Source organism: Anas platyrhynchos, chromosome 19 (assembly GCF_047663525.1).
Source record: "Anas platyrhynchos isolate ZD024472 breed Pekin duck chromosome 19, IASCAAS_PekinDuck_T2T, whole genome shotgun sequence".
Classification (NCBI taxonomy): Eukaryota; Metazoa; Chordata; class Aves; order Anseriformes; family Anatidae; genus Anas; species Anas platyrhynchos.
In genome coordinates, this window is record NC_092605.1 from 3,928,497 (window position 1) to 3,948,933 (window position 20,437).

Consider the following 20,437-nt stretch of genomic DNA (forward strand, 5'->3'; position numbering starts at 1 on the left):
GTTCAGAAATACAAGTTGAGAGAGCAGATGGAGAAGCACCTTCAGCTCTGAGCTCAGGAAGGCAGAATTTAAAAAAAAAGAAAAAAAAAAAAAGATAAATCAGTCTTGCTTCAGCCAGCTTTCTGTCTGCTTTTCACCTGTGCCTCAGGACCAGCGCTGGAGGGCTTCTCTCCCTGCCGTCAGCCCGGTGGCACTCCCGTGTTAACAAAACAGAGAGCCTCTTTTTCCCAGTTAGGTTTGTTTCTCTGCCAAAAGAAATACTGCGGTGTGAGGAAGGGATGCTTATTTCTGGAACCCTGTCCTGTTACTGTGAGACCTTGTGAAGGTTCTAAAACCTTGTGTCTCTTTGAGCAGCTTGGCTACAGCCATTTCAGAGGACTTTGTAGGCCTGAACAGATGTCAGTAAGATATTTTTACTGGTATTTTAAGTCACAACAGCCTCACACAGTGAGTACCTTCTCTGCTTGGGTGCTGTTGAGATTCGTGGGTCATATAATATTGCCTGGTGAAACAACACACCTGATAAACTTGAAATTAAAGGCAGGGGCTTTAGAGAGAGAGGTTTTGCATAGGAAGCAGCTCCCTGCAGCTGGCTGGAAGAGCTAGCCCTGTTCCCAGGCCTCGCGGGGGCCTTGTGACCCACAAATAAAACTTCTCCAACATCGATTCGGTGTTGCATGTTTTTATTGTTTTGGATGAGACAGACAGAAAGCATTTTACAGAAATACCAAACTTCCTGTCCCTTCAGTAGTGCAAAGCAGAGAATACCCGGGACAGCGTTTTTACGGGAGTTATTTGGTTCCTCCCAACCATGACACACCCAGGCGAGACGTGGAAGAGCGCAGCTCCTCTCTGTCCCGCCGTAAGTGTCCCACCCCAGCTGGGACGCAGATACCATCGCTGCCAACTCTCACCGGCCTCCTTTCCTGCCTCCCCCCTGTTTCCTTCCCAAAGACGATGAGCGACCGAGCCTCCTCGCCTTCCAGGCTGCCATTCTCCCTGCAGGGTGACGAGAAACGGTGCGCGGGGAGAGACGTGTGGTGGCAGCGAGGTCTCTGTCTCAGCTCTCCAAGCTGGGCTGTGGGTTCTACCCATGGAAGCAGACCAATCGGACAAAAAGACCTTGGTTGGTGCCTGCTTTCTGAAAAGAAAAGTGGGGGAGAATGTTAGCACTGGGCCCCGTTAACAGGCTGGCTCTCAACGAGAGGCCTCTCTCCTGTGCCTGTTTGACACCTTCACCCTCCGCACAGCCCCTGGTCCCCAGGAGCGCCCCATGTACTCACCCGAGTCTGGGGTCCCTGGGCTTTGCTGATACGAGCAGAATTACGAATCAACGCTGGCTTGTGTGGGTAGGAGACCTGCAAAGAGACGCGTCGAGTGCCGGTCACAGCCAGCACGGGGGGTGCAGACCCCCAGCACCCCCATCCCCGCTCCCAGCAGCGGCACCCTCTGCGAGCACAAGCCCTGAGCCCTGCCCTGAGCATTTTCCCTGTCTTGCAGCCACCTCAGAGGCTTTCGAGGCAGCTGCTCTCCCAGCGCAGCTCTCTGGCCGCCAATACTCACCGGAGGAAAAGGGCCGCCGGCCGCAGCTCGCAGCATAACCTCAGCGCCTGGGCTCATGCACAAGCTCCTGGGCTTGGGCACAGCCCGTGCCTGTCTTATAGCACCAGCGCTGAGCTCGGAAACCCCCAGCAGCAGCGGGGACTCTTCCCAGCACGGTGAGGGTTGCGTCAGCAGTGCCGCTGAGACACCCGCTCCCGGGCTGGGAACGGGAATCTGCGGCCGTGGCCTTTGCGAAACTCCCCTTTGTCACGGGCGTTTTTCATCTCTATTAATAGCAAAATGGAGAAAACGCAACACCTCACCCCGTCAACCCCCTTCCTCCTCCTCTGGGAACACAGCGGGGAGCAGCTGTGGGATTGCGGGGCCGGATGGGGCAGACACCAGCCCCAAAGCTCCCTGCTGGGGTGCTGCAGGTACCCAGCTCCCCGTTCCCCGCTCCCCATCGCCCTGGTCCCCAGCGTGGCTGCATCCTCGCGCCCCACCTCGGGGCACCCAGCCCCCAGCTGTGGGTGCACCTCGGGGTGCTGCCCCCCTGCCCCCCGCACCCTGCCCAGGAGCTTTCTCCTCCCAAGCGGGGCAGGAGGCTGAGGATGGGAGCTGTGCGGGCGCTCTGACTGCGAATCGCTACCCGCAACACACCGGAGTGACTCCGAATCCGGCTTCAAGCCGGGGAGAGACTCCGAATTGGGCTCAGAACCGGGGAAATGAAGCTCCCCGAGCAAATTCCCACCGGCACCGGGCAAAACGCGGCTCCCTGCTGCCTCCTAGCACCCCCCCCGTTTTTCCGGGGCTGGCCCGGGGGCGGTCCCGGAGCGGTGCCGCTGCCCCATGGCGCTGCGGGGCTGGCGCCCGGCCGCGGCCGCGCTCGCTGCGGGGCGGCCCCGAGGGGGAGACCCGGGGGGGGCCTCGGCTCCCGGAACGGGGCCGGGCCCGGAACCGGGGGCTCCGGGGGGAGCCGTGACAGCCGCGCTCTACGTGCATGTGAGAGACCGGGGGGGGACCTGGGAACGGGGGGGGGACACGGGAACAAGGGAAGGGCACCTGGGAACAAGGGGGGCGCACGGGGAGGTTTGCACGTGGGGACCATGGGGGGCACACTTGGGAAGTGGGGGGCGCACACAGGGGACCCTGGGGGTGCGCACAAGGGCGATTTGGGGAGTTGCACGTGGGAAGCGGGGGGTGCACACTTGGGGGGGCTTCGCGTTTCACCTGGAGGCTTGCACGCCTAAGGGGGGGCTGCTCGTGGGACCTCGGGGGTGCACACGGAGGGGGGCTGCAGGTGGGACCTGGTGGGCTTGCACATGGGGGTTTCTGCGCCGTGCATCCAACGGGGGCACCCACGGCGTGCGTGCCGTGAGCCTGGGGGCAACACGGGGGTGCCCAGAGTGGGTCCAGGCTGCCCCCCCCACGCTCGCCCTGTGCCCGCAGTGGCCCTACTGCCGCAAGCACTGCTCCTACTGCAGCTTCAACAAGTACGTGGTGCCGGCGGTGGACGAGGCGGCCGTGCGTGCCTGCCTGGTGCGCGAGGCGCGGACCCTGCTCCGCCTTGGCCAGGTGCAGAGGTGGGTGCCCAGCTCGGGGTCCCGGGGTGGGGGTCCCGGTGCCCCCTCCACAGCCACCCGCAGCCTCCCCGCTGTCCCCGCAGCGTCACCTCCGTCTTCTTCGGCGGGGGCACCCCCAGCCTGGCCAGCCCCCACACCATCGCCGCCGTGCTGGAGGCTGCTGCGGAGGCCGGCCACCTCCCCGCTGGAGCCGAGGTGACGCTGGAGGCCAACCCCAGCTCCGCCAGCCCTGCACGCCTCGCTGGCTTCAAGGCGGCCGGCGTCAACCGCCTCTCGGTCGGCGTGCAGGTGAGAGGGCCCCCCCTGTCCCCTCCTGTCCCCCTTTATCCCCCCATGGCCCCACACAGCTCTGCTGCCATCATGCTCCTTCCACAGTCGCTGGACGCCGCCGAGCTGCGGCTGCTGGGCCGGGAGCACACCGTAGACGAGGCGCGGGCGGCGGTGGAGGCGGCACGGGGGCTCTTCCCCGGCCGCACCTCCATCGACCTCCTCTTCGGGCTGCCGGGGCAGAGCCAGGAGGCTTGGGCACAGAGCTTGGAGGCGGCGCTGGGGCTGTGCGACGACCACCTGGCCCTCTACCAGCTGACGCTGGAGCGGGGCACGGCGCTGGAGGCACGGGTACGGCGGGGGGCTCTGCCCGCGCCCCCCCAGGACCTCCTGGCTGATATGTACCACACCGCCCGGGCCGTGCTGGCGGCCGCCGGTTTCCGCCAGTACGAGGTCTCCAATTTTGCGAGGAAGGTGAGCCCCCCCCCCCCTCCAGCCCCTTTTTATGCCCCCACAGCAGGCTCTGCCCCTCTTCACCCACCGCACCGCTGTCCCGCAGGGCGCCCTCAGCACCCACAACCTGTCCTACTGGCGGGCCGAGCAGTACGTCGGCGTGGGGCCGGGTAAGCCCATGGAGAAGGGTGGCAGCAGGGCAAGAGGGGGGGGCACAGGGCTGTGCACCCCCTGCACCCCCTTCTCCTCCACGTGCCATCGCAGGGGCGCACGGGAGGTTCGTGCCATGGGGTGAGGGCAGCCGCCAGCGGGAGGCCCGCGTCCAGACCCCAGATCCTGACGCCTGGATGAGGGAGGTGCAGAGCCGCGGGCACGGCACCCGGAGGCGGGTGGCGCTGAGCCCCTTGGAGCAGTGAGTATGGGGGCATCCCCCGTGTGTCCCCCCACCCCGGCCCTCCCGGCCCTAACACCCCGCTGTGCCCGCAGGCTGGAGGAGCTGCTCGCCCTGGGGCTGCGCACGGACGAGGGCATCACCCAGCAGGTGAGGCACCAACAGAGGGTGTGTGGGGGGGATCCCTGCTAACGAGCCGCCGCTAACGACCCCCTGCAGCGCTGGGGGCTCTTCTCCCCTCAGCTGCCCCTGCGGGCTGTGTTCGGGGGGCCGGGGGAGGCGATGGCGCTGCAGCAGCAGGGCTGGCTGCTCCTGGACGGCCGGTGAGTACTGGGGGCACTGGGATGGGGGGGTCCCTGTGTGGGGCCGGGGGGGTCCCTGTGTGGGGCTGGGGCTCAGCCACTGCTGTCCCCCAGGGGTCTGCGCTGCACGCCCCAGGGGCTGGCGGTGCTGGACTCGCTGCTGCCAGCGCTGCTCTGCCAGCTGCAGCGCACGGCCGGCACCGGGGGACGAGGCACAGAAGGACGTGGAGGACAAGGGCAGGAGGCTGCTGGAGGACAAGGTCCTGAGGCTCATGGAGGACAAGACACGGAGGCTGCGGGGGAACAAGGCACGGCACCTCATGGAGGACATGGCACAGAGGCTGGCAGGGAGCAAGGCCCTTAGGCTCGTGGAGGACAAAGCACAGAGGCTTGGGGACAAAGCCTGGAGCCCACTGAGGGACAAAGCCTCAGGCTGCGGGGGGACAAGGGCAGGAGGCTGACGGAGGACAAGGCACGGAGGGGACATGGAGGCTGGCAGGGGACAAAACCATGAGGAGAACAACGCCCAGAAGCTGCTGGGGGACAAAACGTGAAGGCTGCGGGGACACAAAGCCCGGAGGCTGACTGAGAAAAACGCCCGGAGGCAGCGGGGGGGACAAAACGCGGAGCCCCCCGCGGCTCCGAGCCCTGAGGCAGGGGGGGGGGACGAGGCCGGGCCCCCCCTTGGAGGTCCGAGCCCGGTGGCCGCCAGGGGGCGCCGCGGGGGCTCCTCTCGGTGCTGCCGTTGCCGTGGGGACGCGGCGCGGTCCCGGGGGATGCAGGCGCAGGGCCGCGGGGCGCGGAGGCGGGGATCGGCCGCGGGGCAGGGCCGAAAGGAGCCGCGGGCCGGGACCCCCACGGGTACGGGCACGGCCCTGGGGGGCGCAGGGGGCTGGAGCCGGGGGGGTGGGGGGGTGGGGGTGCTGCGGGTCCTGCGCGTCCCGAGTGCACGGGGGGGGAGCAGGCCTCAGGTGGCGCCTTCCCCTTTTTGTCCCCTTCCCTTCGCCTTCTTTAATCAGGGAGGCTCCTCTGCGTGTATCTGTGGGTAAAGGAGGTGCTGGAAGGACTTACAGGTCAAAAATAAAACGAGATACAAAACCAACCCAACCTTGCCTGCAGCTGATTCCTGCCCTGGGGTCTCTCTGAGCAGTTTCCGTGCCCGGGTCTGGAGGGGGTTTTGCATTTTGGGTGCTCTGGAGGGGTGGCGGCTTTCTGAGGTGAAGTTTTGCTTCGTGGCCGATGCGTTGGAGTCGTGTGCTTGTGCTCGGAACTGGGGAAGGAAACTTGTCTGAGATTTCTTCCCGGTGCAGATAGCACGGAGTATTTATCTCATCAATTTGCTGTCATCAGGAACAAAGTGCGTGACCCAGCTGAATCCCAGTGACCCACTTTGGCCCTTGTAGCTTCCTAAACTTTGATCTTCCAGGCGTGAGAGATGCTGAATTTAATTGTCCCGCGTAACCTTAAAAGAACAGTTCAGCTGGAAAAACGGTTTGAGGCAGGCTGAGAGGAAGATGAAGTTTCTTCGGGAGACTGAAGGAGAGGTCTTCCCTTCTGTGTTTCAGACAAGAAGGAAAAGGCATGTGAACAATCTGTCTCAACGATTCCAGAGGAGCCAGAGCCTGTTCCATACGTTCTGCGAGGAGATGACATCCAAGCACTTGCAATTAAGCTAGAGGACCTGGAAAAAGTATGTATTTTTGCTCATAGAAAAAGCTACTTTCACTGAAACTTCCTCTGTGTGTGTGTATGTGTTTAACAGAGGGTTCTATACATTCGTTTAAACCAAAACCGACTGCTAGAGTTCAGTTCTCATTCCCTCTTGCCTGTGCTGCTTTTTATGACTTGTCAGATCATCAGGCTCAGTCCCTAAAAGTAAAAGGTTATTGATCCTGACGCGATCTTTTCACCTGCCCTTTTGGAACTACATTTCCAACTTCCTGATCTAATGAGAAGAGTATTTTGTTTAGTAACTACCACCGCTTGCTTTCCAAAACTCGGGTCAAGCTATGTGAGTGGAAGCATTTGACACCGAGTGACACAGCAGAAAATTACCGGGAAAGCAATTTAAAACTCTTTTCCCTGTCCCAGTTATAATGCGGAGTCAAAAAGAGTGAGGTAGAAACTAAACTGGTATTTCCGCAGTCAGGTAACGTGCCTCTCTGAGGAGGAGCAGCGTGCACCGATAGGACTTGTCTGTGTGTCCTGGAAGGGTCAGAAGGAATGAAGGTGAGTGAGTATGTCACTAATTGCATCGTGATGGTTATTTTTGAAGCTCCATGCTCCACACCTTCCCCGTGACGATGGGAGAATTCCAGTTAGGAGGAAATTCCTCATTCGAAAATATCAACCCAAAGAGACAAAAAAGAAGGCCCATCTCCTGGTGGCATATCCTGTCTTCCCAAGGGTACCCGAGGAACAGCAGAGTTTTTCTGGTATGGTTAAATTCCACATTTTGCCTTTGATTTTTGGTTTTGTCAAGCCTAGCTTTAGTCACCTGTCTCGGGGGTTGTTTGCTTGTTTGTTTCTGTTGCAGGACCAGGACAGTTTGGTGATGGCTGTGAAAAGATTCTCCCTCACCACATTTTGGGAAGTCTGCAGGAGTTCAAGATGGAAGCCTTGGCCAGAGGAAACACTCAGGTTGGATTTTAAAATTGCGAAAATGTTGCTGTGCGGCGCTTTTCTAGAGGTGGAATGTGATGTGTAAAGTACTTTATGATTTATTTCAGCACCTATCAAGAACAGGTCAGGCTTGAGGTGTGGTTTTCCCTGCCTTGTCCTACTCTGTGGGGCTTGCCTTCAGAGAAACTGCTCCAGCAGGTTTTGAAGTCGTGTGTGCAGGCGGAGGTCACAGAGGGAAGAATTACAGAGGCTTCCTCTTCCATTTCTGCTCCTGCTGACGGCATCAGCATGGGAACAGCTGGTGATGCAGCAATGCCAGAGCTTGAGTCCAGTTACTCAGCTAAATCCCTCCGCTGTTTTTGAATGTGTTCCTAATGCCATGTTTTAATTCCTCACAGAGTGATGAGGTGAAGGTGCTGCCAGTCTGAAGAATTCTTTTCTCCTCTGCTGTCCCGTTTTTTGTTGCATTAGCATTGTGTGCATTAAGAGTCAATTTCATGTTTCATTTCTCTTCAGCTAGCAGATCTTATTGAAGCTCCTCGTAAAGATGTTACTGCAGCAGTTTTAAAAGAAGAACATGGAGGAGAGAGAAAGAAAAAGGTTTGTCAGGCCCCACCATCAGAGCACAGAGCTCTCCAGAACTGGCACCGTAATATGGCCATCAGGAGAAAGCAGGAGAGGTATCTAGGAGGTGAGAGGAGCTGAGCTATAAATTCTGCGTGGACGTGGGGCTGTTTGGTGGCACCACCACACACTTCAGTGGGCAGAGCCAACCTGGGCTGGTCCTGCTGCCATTACAGCCTGCCTCCAGGTTCTCCAGGCTCCCCACACTGCTAGTGCCGGGGTCTGGAGAGGGCCCTGGGTGCTGTGGGGGGGGTGAGCTGGTGGTTCTGGCTGGGGGAAGGACAGGGGACCTGATAGGAGACAGTATATGGGGTTACACCTAGCCACAATACCAAAGGGTACGCTCAGAAGAAGCGCAGCACATTTGATATTCCTTCTTTACAGAAATTCTTCAGAAGCCGGAAAATGAGTTGTTGATGAGCATCTCAGAGGATTACAGACAAATCCAGGAAGAACGTGACCTCATTGACCGCAGTCTCCCTGCCCTGTTTCCTGGAAAGGTGAGAGCCCCACTTGTTCTGCATCCTGATGGCTCTGCTCTTGTGAAAGAGCTCAGGCGCAGGTGCTGTGAGTAACATCTGTGCAGCTCTGCCTTTAGATACTTATCTAAGTCATTCACTCTGAGTCCTTCAGCCTTGTATGCAGGCAGAGCTTTCGGTGATTTTAAAAATGAAAACACGAACTGTGCCATCTGTACCAGCCAGACAGAAGTGGTGGTGTGCCTTGGCTCCTTGCTAACAAGCTGCTGTACATGGGCTGTGCCATTTCGTCATCCTTACAGGAGTGACATGCCCTGGACATTGTACTGAGGATGTGCCATAGTTGTTTCAGGGCCAGAAAGATCAGATAGTTTGAATTTTAGGAATTTACACAGAGAAAGGGGTATGGGTATGTCAGGAGGATCATGGGAGTACCCTATGGTAACTTTTTTTAACATTTATAATTCTTTCCAAGATTCTAATTTATGTGCTGTATTATTTTAGTATCATTCAACCTGTGTGTAGCACTAGATAGAAGAAAGTCTTCTTTTGTCTTTGACAGCAGCCTGCTAAAAATTCTGGCTTACCCTGCAGAAAAGGAATAATTTATAGACTTCTAAAATATCCTCACAAGCAGTGTTGGACACCACCTTCCTTTTAGCTTCGAGTCCCTGTGAAAATAGCAGGAAGCTCTCTTCTCAGCATCTCTGAAATTCTTGGTGGGAGCCTCATTTTCTGCCCTAGGGCTACCGAACAGGAAGCGAGTTCTGGAGGCAGCCCGAGCGCATCGGAGATGAACTCACCGGCCTGATGCTGACCCTGACTCAGAGGGAGCGGGGCTACCCAGCGCCAGTCACTCACGTGGGGAAACCCCACACTGTGCAAATGGAAACGGGTAAGGGAGCCTTGCAGAGAGGCTGTAGCATTCCTAGTGCGGAGGCTCCCATTATTGTCGTCCCTTTTGGCAGCTGTAGCACGAGCTACTTGCTCGTCACCGTCACTCAGGCCAGCAGTAATCCAGAGGTAGGCTTGCTGCATGAAAGGCTGTGGTGCTGTAATTTCTGTGACGCGCCCAGGACACTGCTGGAATGAAACTCACACTACTAGACATGAGTGAAATACATAGGCATGTGGGTATGTAGATAGTGAGCTCTTGGGTATTTCCACAGGTCTGAAGCCTCCAAAGAGGATCCCTTTCCGTCTAACCTGGGATAAGAGTCTTTTCCTGAAGCGCCGACGGCAGGAGCTAAAATCTGTCCTAGAGGAGCTAGACTTTTATAAGCCGGTAAGACTAGAGGAGCATGAAAATTCTTTGCGTCTCTCACCTCTAATGAAATGCTGTACAATAACATAAAATTGCCAAGGACTGGATCTGAAAAAGCATTAGGAATCTAAACCTTAGCCCCGCAGTACTGATCTTAGCAGTTTCCACGTTTCCAAAGGGCCACAGCCATGAAAGATGTCTGGCCTGTCTAAGTGATGCATGGACTGGGCTGGGAGCCTCAGAATAGGACCCTGAACCAGCAGCATGCAGCTGCGAAGACCTGGACAACAAAAAGAAACCCCAAATACTGGTGCAGGACTTTGATTTTGTGCCTCAGGGCGGAAGGAAGACACCTTTCCCCATGTGGTTGCATACAAAATCTGAAGGCAGTTAGCCTCTCCTTTTAAAAACTGAATAGACCTCACCTTTTTCTTCCCGAAGCATGGCTCTTGGGATGAGAATAATGTGAGAAGGAGACTTTTCCCATCCATGAAGCATTTGTGGTGAGGAATACAGTTCTCAGGAGACTCAGAAGCAGTTAATTCCTGTCTAACTTACACATCTGTTGGGTACATCTAGAAACTATTAAGAGTGAGGTATCTGAGCTTCACTTTACCTGATTCAGTTGGTACATTTGCCCGGTATTTGACTTTTCTATATGAAAGAGAAATAGAGGGCTGGTCATTTCTCTGTATATCCAGGATCTGGACGGACTGGAGGTGATCGGTAAAGGGCAGCCCTTCACGTCTGTCTCAATGCAGTCTTTTCCATGTTCCACCAGTTCTGAAGATTCTGAGACCCTGTAAGTTTTACTTCATGACAGTAATAAACAATTTGGGGTGTGCACCATCCATCTGTAGGGATCTCTGTAGCTGCTCTTACCCAGAGCACAGGGGCACAGTGAGAGGCATGTGCCAATGTTAAAATCGACAGATTTAGGAGTTGTGTGGCCTAATGACTAAGGAGCAAGAGTCAGGGAAGTTTTCTCAGGCCTTTCCTCCAGTCTTGCCTCTGTGTGGCTCCTCAGCTTACATCGGTCGGGGTGGAGACTGTGCTCTAAATGATCTCCATTTGGTTGTCCCTCTGCAGCCTTCCACTTCCATCACCGGTCTGTCTCTTTTCCCCTGCCCTCTTCGTCTGTAACGAGGGACCCCTTTTCTCCTTATTCAGTCGTACCCTCAAGCCTTCCTTAAGCAGATACCATTCTTCTCCTTATTGTTCTGGCTGTCCTGTCCTCTTTGGTGGTGGCAAGTCTTTAGTTGGAGTTTGTTTGCCACATCTGCAGGGATGAGAGAGAGCTCTGTGGAAAAGCATTAGGTAGGGGTTAGGTAGGGGTTTATTTCTTACAGGGTCTTGTAAGCCACCATTTGTTCTCCCACGTCAGAAAGTGAATTTCACTCCACAGAAACATTTGTTGTTGTTTTCTTCTGCAGTGACTCCTTAGGGGATTATTATGATCTGGTTCCAGAAGCAGTATGGGGTCCGTCTTTAGATTTCTGTGGCCAGCCTGCACGTTGGATCAACTGCATCACTTCTTGCAGGGTAATTGTGCACTTCTTATTGTTTCGTTGAGCTAAGCTTGCTTGAGTTCCCGAGTCACGGCTGTACAATGAGTGTCACTCCCAGGCTGGAGAATGGGGGATTTATTCTGAGCATAACAGAGTGTCCCTGCGTTTGCTCCAGAGAGGTCTGGAAGCAGAAGTGATGGCTCTGTCTGTGGCGTGATGCTCAGACTCCCAGGTGCACTCTGTATAATGGCCACTTCATTGGACCTGCCTTACAAGTTCTCCAACCGATGTTCAACCCCTTATTTGTGGTGTGACTTCAGGCAAGACAGAGCAGAAATTGTTATCTTTGTCCTTCTCTCTTCCTCACAGCATATAGTTGGCATTGCTGCCCGTCTCACTTTTGAGACCGTGGCTGGTGAAAAAGCCGAAAGCTTCCTGACGGTGAGCAACGATGGCACAGCTGCCGTCTGGTATAACTGGAGGAGGCTTCTCCAGCAGATTCCCTCCAGAGAAACCAAGCGGATGCAGTGTTTTTACTTTGATGCCAGACCAGGTATGAGAACTGCTGAGCTCTGAGACCTTTGTGCACGGAGCAGAGAGTACATATTCAGGTGTTATCTGAGCTGCTGAGTCTGACTAATGGCAGAGCAAGCCTCCTGGGTGAATCTTCTTAGGAAGCCACCCTGGCTGTCAGAGCTGACTCACACCAAAATAGGTGTGTGAGGCAGATCCTTTTCATGGGACTTGAAGGAAAGGAGGTTGCTCCTGCTCTGAATGTAAATGGGTGGAAAGCTGAGAAGTGAATCACTTTCTGATGGCAGACTGGGTATGATCTACAAGAGAAGGTACTGAGCTTTGCTGTAAAAGGAGCATGCAATGGAAGTAATACCAGTTCAGTAACATGGTGACTGGTGTAAATCTGGAGAGAGAAAAATTGTTGGATGAGGTGTGATAGCCAGCTAAGCTATGGGGAGAGTCTTATGAAGAGATGAGGACACTCAGTGGGCATTGGAAAAGAGCTGTGTTAATCAGGTGGATTCTTACAGAGCAGCACATTTTTCTCTCTAATTTCAGGTGTAATTTTGCCTGGAGAAACTAGAAAGTTTGTCTTTCTTTTCAAGTCAGAGAGAGCTGGCATTTTCAGCGAGTCCTGGGAATTTAGGACACATCCCCTGTTATTAGCAGGAGCTCTGCTGCAGGTGACCCTTTGGGGAATTGCTGTGTATGAGGATAAATTGGCTGACCTCAGAGAGAAACTGGAGGTAACCAAGCATGTAACTGTGTAAATGTGAGCTTTGAACTTAATATGCAAATAGAGGACAAGGGAGGGAGTGGAAGACATGGTATTTTCATTGCTCTACAATTAAGGCTGAGAGTGAGATGATTATTTATTTACAGAAGGTCTTACGTATTTAAGCAGGTTTGCAAAATAAAATCTAAGAACTCTGCGGTCTATTGTAATGTTATTAATGAAGATGTGATTATGCCACCTGAACTGTTCACATTGGTCCTTTTAAAGAAGATTTTTCTGTTTGTAATTAAATTCATTAATTAGCGGGGATAGGATTGTGTGTAATATGGTATGATATCAAGTAAAGTATAAATTGAAAATTACACTATGCATAGAAAAGTGTATTTAGTTGGGGATTTTTTTGTGGGGCTTATTTGAAAAGCTTCTGTAAGTATTGCTTGGTGTGGTGGGGTTTGCAGTTATTCTTTTCCTTGTAATACTGTATAAAATATACATGTAGTTACCAGTGTGGGTGTGAATTTGCTTGTGCACTTGTACACGGAGTGGGGACTCATGTTGTGCTTGTTGTGCTGCCTCAGTCTGACCTGGCTGCTCAAGAGGGTGCTGCCATAGCCGAAGAGGCTCTGAAGGAACTTCTTGTCCGAATTCGGACCCCAGAGCGCACCCCATCTCCTGTGGATGCCTATGTCACAGAGGAGGAGTTGTTCCACAGGAAGAATCCCAAGGTGAGGCTTGCTATTTAATGGGCTACACGGGTGAAACAGCAGGGAAAGAAAACCTGTGGGGCTAGTGCATCCGTGGCTTTCTGGGGGCTGACATAGCTTGCCATAGTGGCTTGAACAATGAGTGTTGTAGAGGAAAGGCACAACGCATTTTGCTATTTACCTTTCCCCTGTTATCAAAGTTGCATTATCAGAATCGAGTGGTTAAGCAGCTGCAGGAATTGTGGAGACAGCACATGACTGTCCCTTCAGCCTCTGAGGAGAAGGTGCCCTCAACGAGCAGCGTGGAGGACGTGCAGCTCCAGGAGAGCGTCTCGGAGGCTCTCTCCACTCAGTGGAGCGCGACAGAGATCCCAGATTGGAGGAACTCACTCGATGTGACTCTGAGTCAAGTACAGGTGGAAGAGGAAGAGCCAGGCCCCTCAGCGTGGAACTTTTCCTTCGAGGACTTTAAGCAGGTGGTCGCCCTTGTTCCCTCTGGCGCTGTGACAAACCGATGGGCTTTTCATTTTCCTTACAAATAGCCTGGCGTACCCCAGCATGAGCCCACCCAAAGGTCTGCTTCCAATGTTCTCTGAGCTCGAGATGATTTATGACGTGTGTTAAAGAAAAGCACATCAGCTCTGCTGACCACACCCTCAGTGCTCTTGTAAAGAAATTCCCAAGAGAGGCTCTGAGGGCTGTTGTGTGACAAAGAAAAGAGAACCAGACAATGTAATAAATATTTTAAGCTCTTCCCCCATTAGCTTTCTGTCATCCCAGAACTGAATGCGGGGGGCAGGCTTAATCCCAAAGCCTCCTGTGGCTTCCCCAAGGGCTCTTCTCCTTGGAGAGTCCTCCCTATTCATCAGAGCTCTAAGCGGGCACTCACGGCAGGCTGTGGATAAAATGCAGACCTCCCTAGATTAAAGCAAGAGTGGTTTGGATTCTGTCAGCAGTTTTTCTGTAGTGTTCTCTTGGAAACCTCTGCTGCTTCTCTGCTCTTAGAGGAGTTCTGTGTTGTTAGAAGGCCTTCTAACGTGCTAGACTTGTTCTACCTGTAGAGTTGCAGAGGGGCTTACAGTGGGTGAATCTAACTTGGGAGATCTGGGATTGCTTCTCAGATCTTGGGTAACCTGTGCTCCTTGCCCAAATCTCCAGCCATGTCTGGGTGTGCAAGTGCCCAGTGCAACCTCCTTTCAGACTGGTGTCCAGGAAGAGATCTGTGGTGTGTTCCGTTGAGGTCAGGGACCAGACGATTGGGAAAGAGAACTGAGAAGTGTTTTGTTTCTCTCACATCAGGCTATAAACTTGATCCCGGAGGAGGAGCAGCGAGAAGAAGCACTGACCCAGCTCAATAAGGCAGCACTGGAGCTGGGTGTTGAAGAGAGGCCAACCCAGTCAGACCTTTTGTATCAAACCTGGTGTGTTACCTTTGCAAGACAAAGCTTATAAATGCCTTGTACGATCAACAGCCTTAACAAGTTCAGTTGGAAGTGTTGTGATGCAGATCGCATGTAATTATGTGAGGTCTAGAAGTCTTTTTTTAATGCTTTTTTTAATAGAGTAATTGTAGCAGCTGTCTAGGACCCAAATGCCATTTCTTTCTGGAGATAAGTTTAGAATATTCATGTAATTTTGGGGAGTACACAAGGTTATTTCTGGCAAGATTATTCTGGGATATGTTTATGAAATCTTTGGGTAATTTTCTGTACCCTTTTACTCAGATAACTGTATCCTCCCTCATGCAGTTTCTTTTTTCTTTGCTCAAGCTTTCAGACTGTAAACATACCAACAGCTGCTAGCTGCTTCTAAATCACAGGAGTGCGGGTTCCTCTCAGTACACGCAGCAGATCAGTGCTGATTTACCAGTGTGTCATGTTGAAGAGCAGGAGACCTAGTTACCCAGTAATATTTATGGGGCCATGTGAGCCTGTTGACGTGCAAACCCAAGGAAAGTAAAGTAGCTTCTCTCTGCCCAGATTTTTAGATGTTAGGTGCGATTGTATTGGTTTAGTTGGACAGAGCAGCTCTTAGCTGCTCTGCCATAAAAGAAGATGGCCTTGCTCCTACCTTTCCACCCCAAAATGCCCAGTTGCTGTGCTGTCTCCCTTCTGTTTCTGATACTTTTCTCAGTCTCCAGCTGTGGCGTGAAACAATTGATGGTCTGGTGAGTCACTCTCTGAAGCTGAGATCCCTGCTTGGCTTGCCTGAGAAGGACACCTGTGTAGATGTTCTTCCAGAGGAAACAGGTAAATGGTGCTTTTAGCACAGCAGGCAGATTCCATGGACTGGTGGCAATCCAGAAAACTTGCTGAGTTGCAGCTGAAACAGCAACGTCAGCTGTTTCCCCTCAAAGCTTTTATAAGAAAACGCATCAGAAAAAACAGCAATGTGTGAGATAATAGTTGTGATCTGAGGTTTGGTATTAAAAACACGGACATGCATGGAGAAAAACGAATAAGCGTTTTAATTTAGCTGGATTTTGGCCCTGCTTTTCATACTGACTAACTGAAAAAATCTATCACATTTTTATCTCTTATATAAGCTTGTTCTGATGTATGTTTGAGACCTGTTCATTTAAACAAAGTACTCTTCAAGGTCATTGTTTTTCAGTGCAGTACAGCTCAGATGAATTAAAAAGAGCAAAATACGTGGCAAAAATAATATGCTTACAGTGCGTAAGTGCAGCAGGCTTGTCTGTCTGGACGTGAAAATGTTGCTTTGGGTTAATTGGAATTCTTTCTTTTGTAGTGGAAGTAAAACAACCTATAAAAGGAGGAAAAGAAGACAAAATAACCAGTAGAAAAGAAGAGAGAAGGTCAATTTGTGGTAAGGATAGAGAAGACAAAAAAAGAACAACTAAGACTGCAGGGAAAGAGAAGGAGGTAAGTGCTGGGATCCCTGCTGAAAACTTGATCACTGGGTTCTGGTGACAGTGCGGTGCATTCTGAGGCTGCATATCCTGAGTTTGAGCTGATTTCCAATCCACCAAAAGAGGCGCTGATTGCTGGGTGCATCTTGCTGCAATCTGAAAGGTGTTCTGATCTGTCGCCCTTTTTTTCCTCCTCTGTCACTGAATAGGAATTTCCAAACAGCAGAAAGTCAAAAGTAAAAGATGAGAAAAAGCTGAAATCTTCCACTTCATCACAGAAGGTGAAAGAGGTAGCACAACGTGTGGAAGCTGTAGTTACAGACCCCATTGAACCTCCTCAGGACCAGGTGGACCCTATTTTGTATGGGACGTACCAGGAAAAGCTTTACATTGAAGTGAGTCTGGCCAAAGCTTTTACCTTTGTTTTGCTTGTGCTGAAGCTTAGGTGGAGCAGTAAGCATTTTGTTAAACTCAGAAAACTGACAAATGTATGTCCGTAATTCTGTGGCACGGTAAGTGTGAAATACAAGGTAGGATGTCCTTTATTCCAGCCTGGAGCCTGTTAACATAAATCCAGGCATTGCATAGCCACATGCGGGATTTCTATCTGGGATGCCTTTAGCATGCTTGCGGACTCTTGAGGGATCAGCAGAATTAATTGTATCTCAGATAATGTTAAACACACTTCATAGCCAGAAAAGTTATTACTAGAGCTAAGATCTGCTAGCAGGCAGCCACTTTTATGTGGTTGTGTGCATGTCTGTACGTTTATATGCTCCTGCATGAGAAACTATCTCTGTGTTGTCAGTCGTGTCATCAAGATTTCATCATCCATTTTTACTGCAACCATCTTCTGTTAATTTCTGCTGCAGGTCTATGGGCTGCTGGATTCAATGGTGAGCAAAATGGTTTCTTTATTTGAAGAGCTAGAGAAAAAGGGCACTATAAAGTGGGAGAGCAAAGCACTTTGTAACTAGGCATAGAGTTAAATAAATAACCATTTTTACACAGATCCAGTGGAGATTCTTCTTTCTGAAGTAATGACGGGATTGTTACTTCTGCAGGTGGTCAATTGCCAATGAGAGACAAGGCAAGAGATATCACAGGCTCCAGAACCATTAAGACTAGGAAACACTGGTATCTCTACTAAGGAAGAAAAACTTAAAAGAGCCAGTCAGGGTGAGAGATGTCAGTCTTTGCTTGCTAGCCAAGCAAGATTGAAAAACAAGTAGGGTGTCCCTTGTACTCATGAGCCCAAGGATTTGGACAGTAGCTTAGAAAAATCCATCTTGGTTTTGATCATATTCTTGACTGCTTGTCCTGTCTCCTCTCAGGACTTGTTGACAGCGGCTTCTCTGGGGCATTCAGGATCTCAGTGAAAATGCAGTATTCTGAGGGATGTGCCACCTTGCCTTTTCTTACACACGTAACTATTTATGTGCTGATCATGCAGTCTCTCTTTATGCAGCCTAATGTACCCATGCCCCATTCTGAGTCAACTCTTACTTGCTTACTTCCAAGACTAATCGCTCCTGAATTAAAATGAGTGAAATTCATGCTATAAATATGGAGAGCAGGGTTGGGCCTTGTGTTAGAGCCACCCTTCCTGTCTCTATCAGCCTGCGTGTGCATCTCTGCTTATCACCCCTTTCTGTCTGGGTTTCCTTGTGCTTCACAGCTGGAATGGAGTGTTTTTTTTTTGTGGAAACATACCCATTCTTAATGTTGTTTGCTCTGCTGATGGGGTTGGGTCGAAGCAGACTTCCAAGGCAGGGCAAGCAGGGTCTCCCTTGACCTGGCACCGTACGTGGGTGAAGTGCAGCCTTCCTGCTCAAGCAGCTGGACAGCATTCCCCAGAAAGGCTTTGGCCCTGTAAATAAATGACATCAATGTAGATTATTAATTGAGGTTCACGATACCTTTGAGGTTCTTAGACAGCAGATTCATATCCATGCTAAGCATTACTGTTACAAATTCTGTACATGGCTGCACGGTTACACCAGGCATGTGTGCCTCAGGCACGTGCTCTTTTACATGGGAAACCACACCGACACGCGTCTCAGAGCCACATGCAGTACCAAATAACTTCCTTGTGCAGAGTTGTTTTCTTTTTGTTTCTTGTTTTAACTCCTTTGCTATCTCTGGAGAATGTGTCTGTTCTTTCCCTCAGCTCCTGGCAAATCTGTAGCTTATTTTGTTCTGCTGGCCAGGTGAGACCTTTCATGTTCTGAGGTGCTCTCTCTCAGCAGGGTGAGAAGGAGCATTTTGCTTCTGTGGAAGGACGGAGCCTCTTCTGGCGTAGCGGGCACAGAACCACAAAGGGAATGTCTCTGCTCAGCATTACTGGAGTGAGAATTTCAGCAACATTTTGAGAATCAGAGAGGAAAAAGGCCTGAAGTTGGGGTGTGTCTCACAGGCTCTGACAATAGCTCCTGCCTCCCTGGAGATCATTATCAGCTTGTGAATATGCCCAACTCAAACAGCTCAAGCCATCTGTCTTCTAGACAAGAGGGAGTCTGCACGTAACAGAGACAACGTGATTGTCTCAGAGGCAGGAATGCTTCTAGTTGGCAGTCTCACATTGAAAGATGGCAAAGCCCATGCATCTGGTCCAGCCTATAGAAACCAGGCTCCACATATACCTCTGCTCCCAGAAAATCTTGCTCGTAAGAAAACAGATAAAAGAAAATGTCCCTTTAGTCACATACTAAAGGATGGAAGGATGTCAGATGCTGTTTTCTCCTTCCCGTTCCAAGGGAGGAGCCTGGAGGCCTGGGGCTGGTGGCATGAGATTTTCTGCAAAGGAGAACAAATCTGTGTGCTGGGAATAGTCTATACTTTTTTGTCATAAATCTTGCCAGTGCCTCTTACAGCCTTGGACAAGAACCTCCTTGGGGACAATGTACAAACAGAGCAGGGGAAGGGCTGGGCTGGGCCAACAAGTGCAACATTCTGCGCCCTGGCTGCTGTATCTCTGAGCCAGCTCCGTTATTATTTTTTACACAGATTGGCGCAAGTTACGTGACTGGAAATGGGGTGAAGTTAGAACCAGCTTCCCAAACACACCCTTAGAAACACGTATACCCCTCATTTAGGGGCCTGCTGTGAGCTGAGCTGTGGGCTCTGTGCTTGGAGCCCCAGCCCTGGTGAGCGGGCCAGCCCTGCGTGCTGAAGGACGCGGGGGTGCTCCAGGCCCCATCGTGCCCGTCCTAGCAAGGAGAGCACTCCTCCTCCTCCCCCAAACGTGGGCACTATTTGTATTAGTGTTAATAATTCCTGCTCTTTGCTACGTAACTGAGGTGAGCGACCTCCCTGGCCTTGCGTGCTGCATACCAGAACCAACACGTGATGCAGGGCCTGGAGACACCACCGCTGTTAGGCTGGGAAGGGGTTTCCAGGAAAACGTGCGTGGAAGGTGACAGCACGTTTCCAGAAGGTTCTCACTTGTAGGAGGGACCTGGGTGAGCAGCCAGCTTGCCCCAAAGATGGGAAAAATCAGCTTTAGAGCCTCGCTGGTTCACCACTTCCTTCACGAGGGTGCAGACCACCCAACAAGCCCTATGTGTGCACAGCTCTGCTGCTGCTTTTAGGACATTCTCCTCAGGGAGAGGAAAAGGCAGTGCCTGAAGGGCATCGAGCTGCCTTCCTGGGCCCTCTGCCCCCGCTGAGCTGTGGAAAACAGAGAGAGAGAGAAATCCCCAGGAGCGGGACGGTGGGAGCCTTCCTTTGGGGTTGCCCCAGCCGGCTGCTCTCCTGCCTGACCCCATGGCAGTGCTCTTCCCACAGGCCGCAGCCGGGAGTGGGACTGGGTGCGTGTTCAGCTGGCCTGAGCCTGCCGGGGAAATCGGGCTGAGGAGATCCACAAAGCCCCTGGAAGCCCAGGGCCGCCCTGATGCCTCCTCCGACCTGAGGCAGGGCTCGGGGTGAGGTGGGTCCGCTCCCTGGTGGGGGAAACAACGGGGGGGGTGTGATCCCCTCCCCAGTGCCTCGGCACCCGGGAGATGCTTTCTGTTATGGAAAATGGCAGTGATATTAAAAAAGATTATATATATCCGTACTACTTGAAGGCCTGTCACTGATTAAAATGGAAGGCAGAGGCCGGGAGAGTGGGGGTGGCACTGAAGCAATCGAGAGACATGACTTATTCTGTAATGTCATCTGATGCCTCCCTCTCTCCCCGAGCCAGGCTCTGGGAGCTGTTCGGAGCAGGGGAAGAAGCCGCTCCAAATTTAGATCCCGGGCAAAAATTTTGCCGAACTCAAATTGCAGCGGCGGCGGCAGCGGCCTTGGGTACCAGAGAGGGAGCTGCATTGCTGGGGGGGGGGGAGGTCAGCATCATTCAGAGGCGCTTCCAAGCCTGGGGATGGCCGGTTCCTGTCTAAAAATAAGGGGGGAGGGAAAAAAAATATTAAAAAAATAGATATATAAAAAAAACCGAGCTGGCAGCCTGCCAGCGAGGGGCAGTGACTGAGCATTTAGAGCATCCCCGCCTCCCGCATGCGGCGGGGCAGGGGCTTGGCGCCGCATCCCCCAAACCCGGGGGGGGGGGGGGTGCGCTACTTAGGATTTTGGGG

The 20,437-nt window shown here is 52.5% G+C and overlaps 3 protein-coding genes and 2 long non-coding RNA genes across 14 annotated transcripts in view; 3 read left to right on the forward strand and 2 right to left on the reverse strand.

The window, feature by feature from the left end:
• Positions 1–666, forward strand: part of ACSF2 (acyl-CoA synthetase family member 2) — a 39,990-nt gene extending 39,324 nt beyond the window's left edge. For all 3 annotated transcript variants that reach the window (XM_072025681.1, XM_038165280.2, XM_072025680.1), the window contains exon 16: positions 1–666. In XM_072025681.1, coding sequence (XP_071881782.1) covers positions 1–51 — 51 coding nt within the window. In that variant the 3' untranslated portion in view covers positions 52–666.
• Positions 667–2,415, reverse strand: LOC119713140 (uncharacterized). 2 transcript variants are annotated; one of them, XR_011804103.1, is made up of 4 exons: positions 2,203–2,415; positions 1,564–1,828; positions 1,284–1,358; positions 667–1,141 (listed from the first exon to the last, which is right to left on the reverse strand). It is a non-coding gene; the product is annotated as an uncharacterized lncRNA (long non-coding RNA). The 2 variants fall into 2 exon arrangements; XR_005260077.2 differs by lacking the exon at positions 2,203–2,415 and having other exon boundaries at positions 1,564–1,882.
• RSAD1 (radical S-adenosyl methionine domain containing 1) lies at positions 2,357–5,640 on the forward strand. Of its 2 annotated transcripts, none has more exons than XM_072025686.1 (9): positions 2,357–2,544; positions 2,992–3,125; positions 3,209–3,413; positions 3,501–3,866; positions 3,952–4,015; positions 4,110–4,257; positions 4,332–4,386; positions 4,456–4,559; positions 4,720–5,640. In XM_072025686.1, exons 1-9 carry the CDS (start codon positions 2,392–2,394, stop codon positions 4,997–4,999), a joined length of 1,509 nt encoding a protein of 502 aa, XP_071881787.1. In that variant the 5' UTR covers positions 2,357–2,391; the 3' UTR covers positions 5,000–5,640. The 2 variants fall into 2 exon arrangements, with proteins under 2 accessions (XP_071881787.1, XP_038021484.2); XM_038165556.2 differs by having other exon boundaries at positions 2,358–2,544; positions 4,653–5,640.
• MYCBPAP (MYCBP associated protein) lies at positions 5,276–20,126 on the forward strand. 6 transcript variants are annotated; one of them, XM_072025678.1, is made up of 21 exons: positions 5,276–5,399; positions 6,104–6,228; positions 6,814–6,973; positions 7,075–7,178; positions 7,677–7,851; positions 8,169–8,284; positions 9,008–9,158; positions 9,433–9,548; positions 10,229–10,329; positions 10,961–11,069; positions 11,405–11,588; positions 12,110–12,297; positions 12,866–13,012; positions 13,192–13,470; positions 14,291–14,412; positions 15,125–15,240; positions 15,743–15,876; positions 16,073–16,258; positions 16,736–16,759; positions 17,198–17,289; positions 18,113–20,126. In XM_072025678.1, the coding sequence occupies exons 1-20, from the start codon at positions 5,315–5,317 to the stop codon at positions 17,240–17,242; spliced, it is 2,667 nt and encodes an 888-aa protein (XP_071881779.1). In that variant the 5' UTR covers positions 5,276–5,314; the 3' UTR covers positions 17,243–17,289; positions 18,113–20,126. The 6 variants fall into 6 exon arrangements, 4 of the variants coding, with proteins under 4 accessions (XP_071881779.1, XP_071881778.1, XP_027327140.3 ...); XM_072025677.1 differs by lacking the exon at positions 18,113–20,126 and having other exon boundaries at positions 17,198–17,582; XM_027471339.3 differs by lacking the exons at positions 17,198–17,289; positions 18,113–20,126 and having other exon boundaries at positions 16,736–16,875.
• The window catches only part of LOC139999072 (uncharacterized), a 6,211-nt gene continuing 1,213 nt past the window's right edge, over positions 15,440–20,437 (reverse strand). The window contains exons 2-3 of the long non-coding RNA XR_011804104.1: positions 17,577–17,733; positions 15,440–15,757 (exon numbers count right to left, since the gene is read on the reverse strand). This is a non-coding gene — a long non-coding RNA (uncharacterized lncRNA). The remainder of the gene's footprint in view (positions 15,758–17,576; positions 17,734–20,437) is intronic.

What these genes read in the sequence shown, in the direction of transcription:
- MYCBPAP (XM_027471339.3), top strand. Translation starts at nt 5,315, where the DNA reads ATGCAGGCGCAGGGCCGCGGGGCGCGGAGGCGGGGATCGGCCGCGGGG. An exon ending in AGCTAGAGGACCTGGAAAAA is followed by an intron (nt 6,229 to 6,813) that starts GTATGTATTTTT and finishes TTATTTTTGAAG; the next exon opens with CTCCATGCTCCACACCTTCC. An exon ending in TCCACAGGAAGAATCCCAAG is followed by an intron (nt 13,013 to 13,191) that starts GTGAGGCTTGCT and finishes CTGTTATCAAAG; the next exon opens with TTGCATTATCAGAATCGAGT.
- RSAD1 (XM_072025686.1), top strand. Translation starts at nt 2,392, where the DNA reads ATGGCGCTGCGGGGCTGGCGCCCGGCCGCGGCCGCGCTCGCTGCGGGG. An exon ending in CGCCTTGGCCAGGTGCAGAG is followed by an intron (nt 3,126 to 3,208) that starts GTGGGTGCCCAG and finishes CTGTCCCCGCAG; the next exon opens with CGTCACCTCCGTCTTCTTCG. An exon ending in TCTCCAATTTTGCGAGGAAG is followed by an intron (nt 3,867 to 3,951) that starts GTGAGCCCCCCC and finishes GCTGTCCCGCAG; the next exon opens with GGCGCCCTCAGCACCCACAA.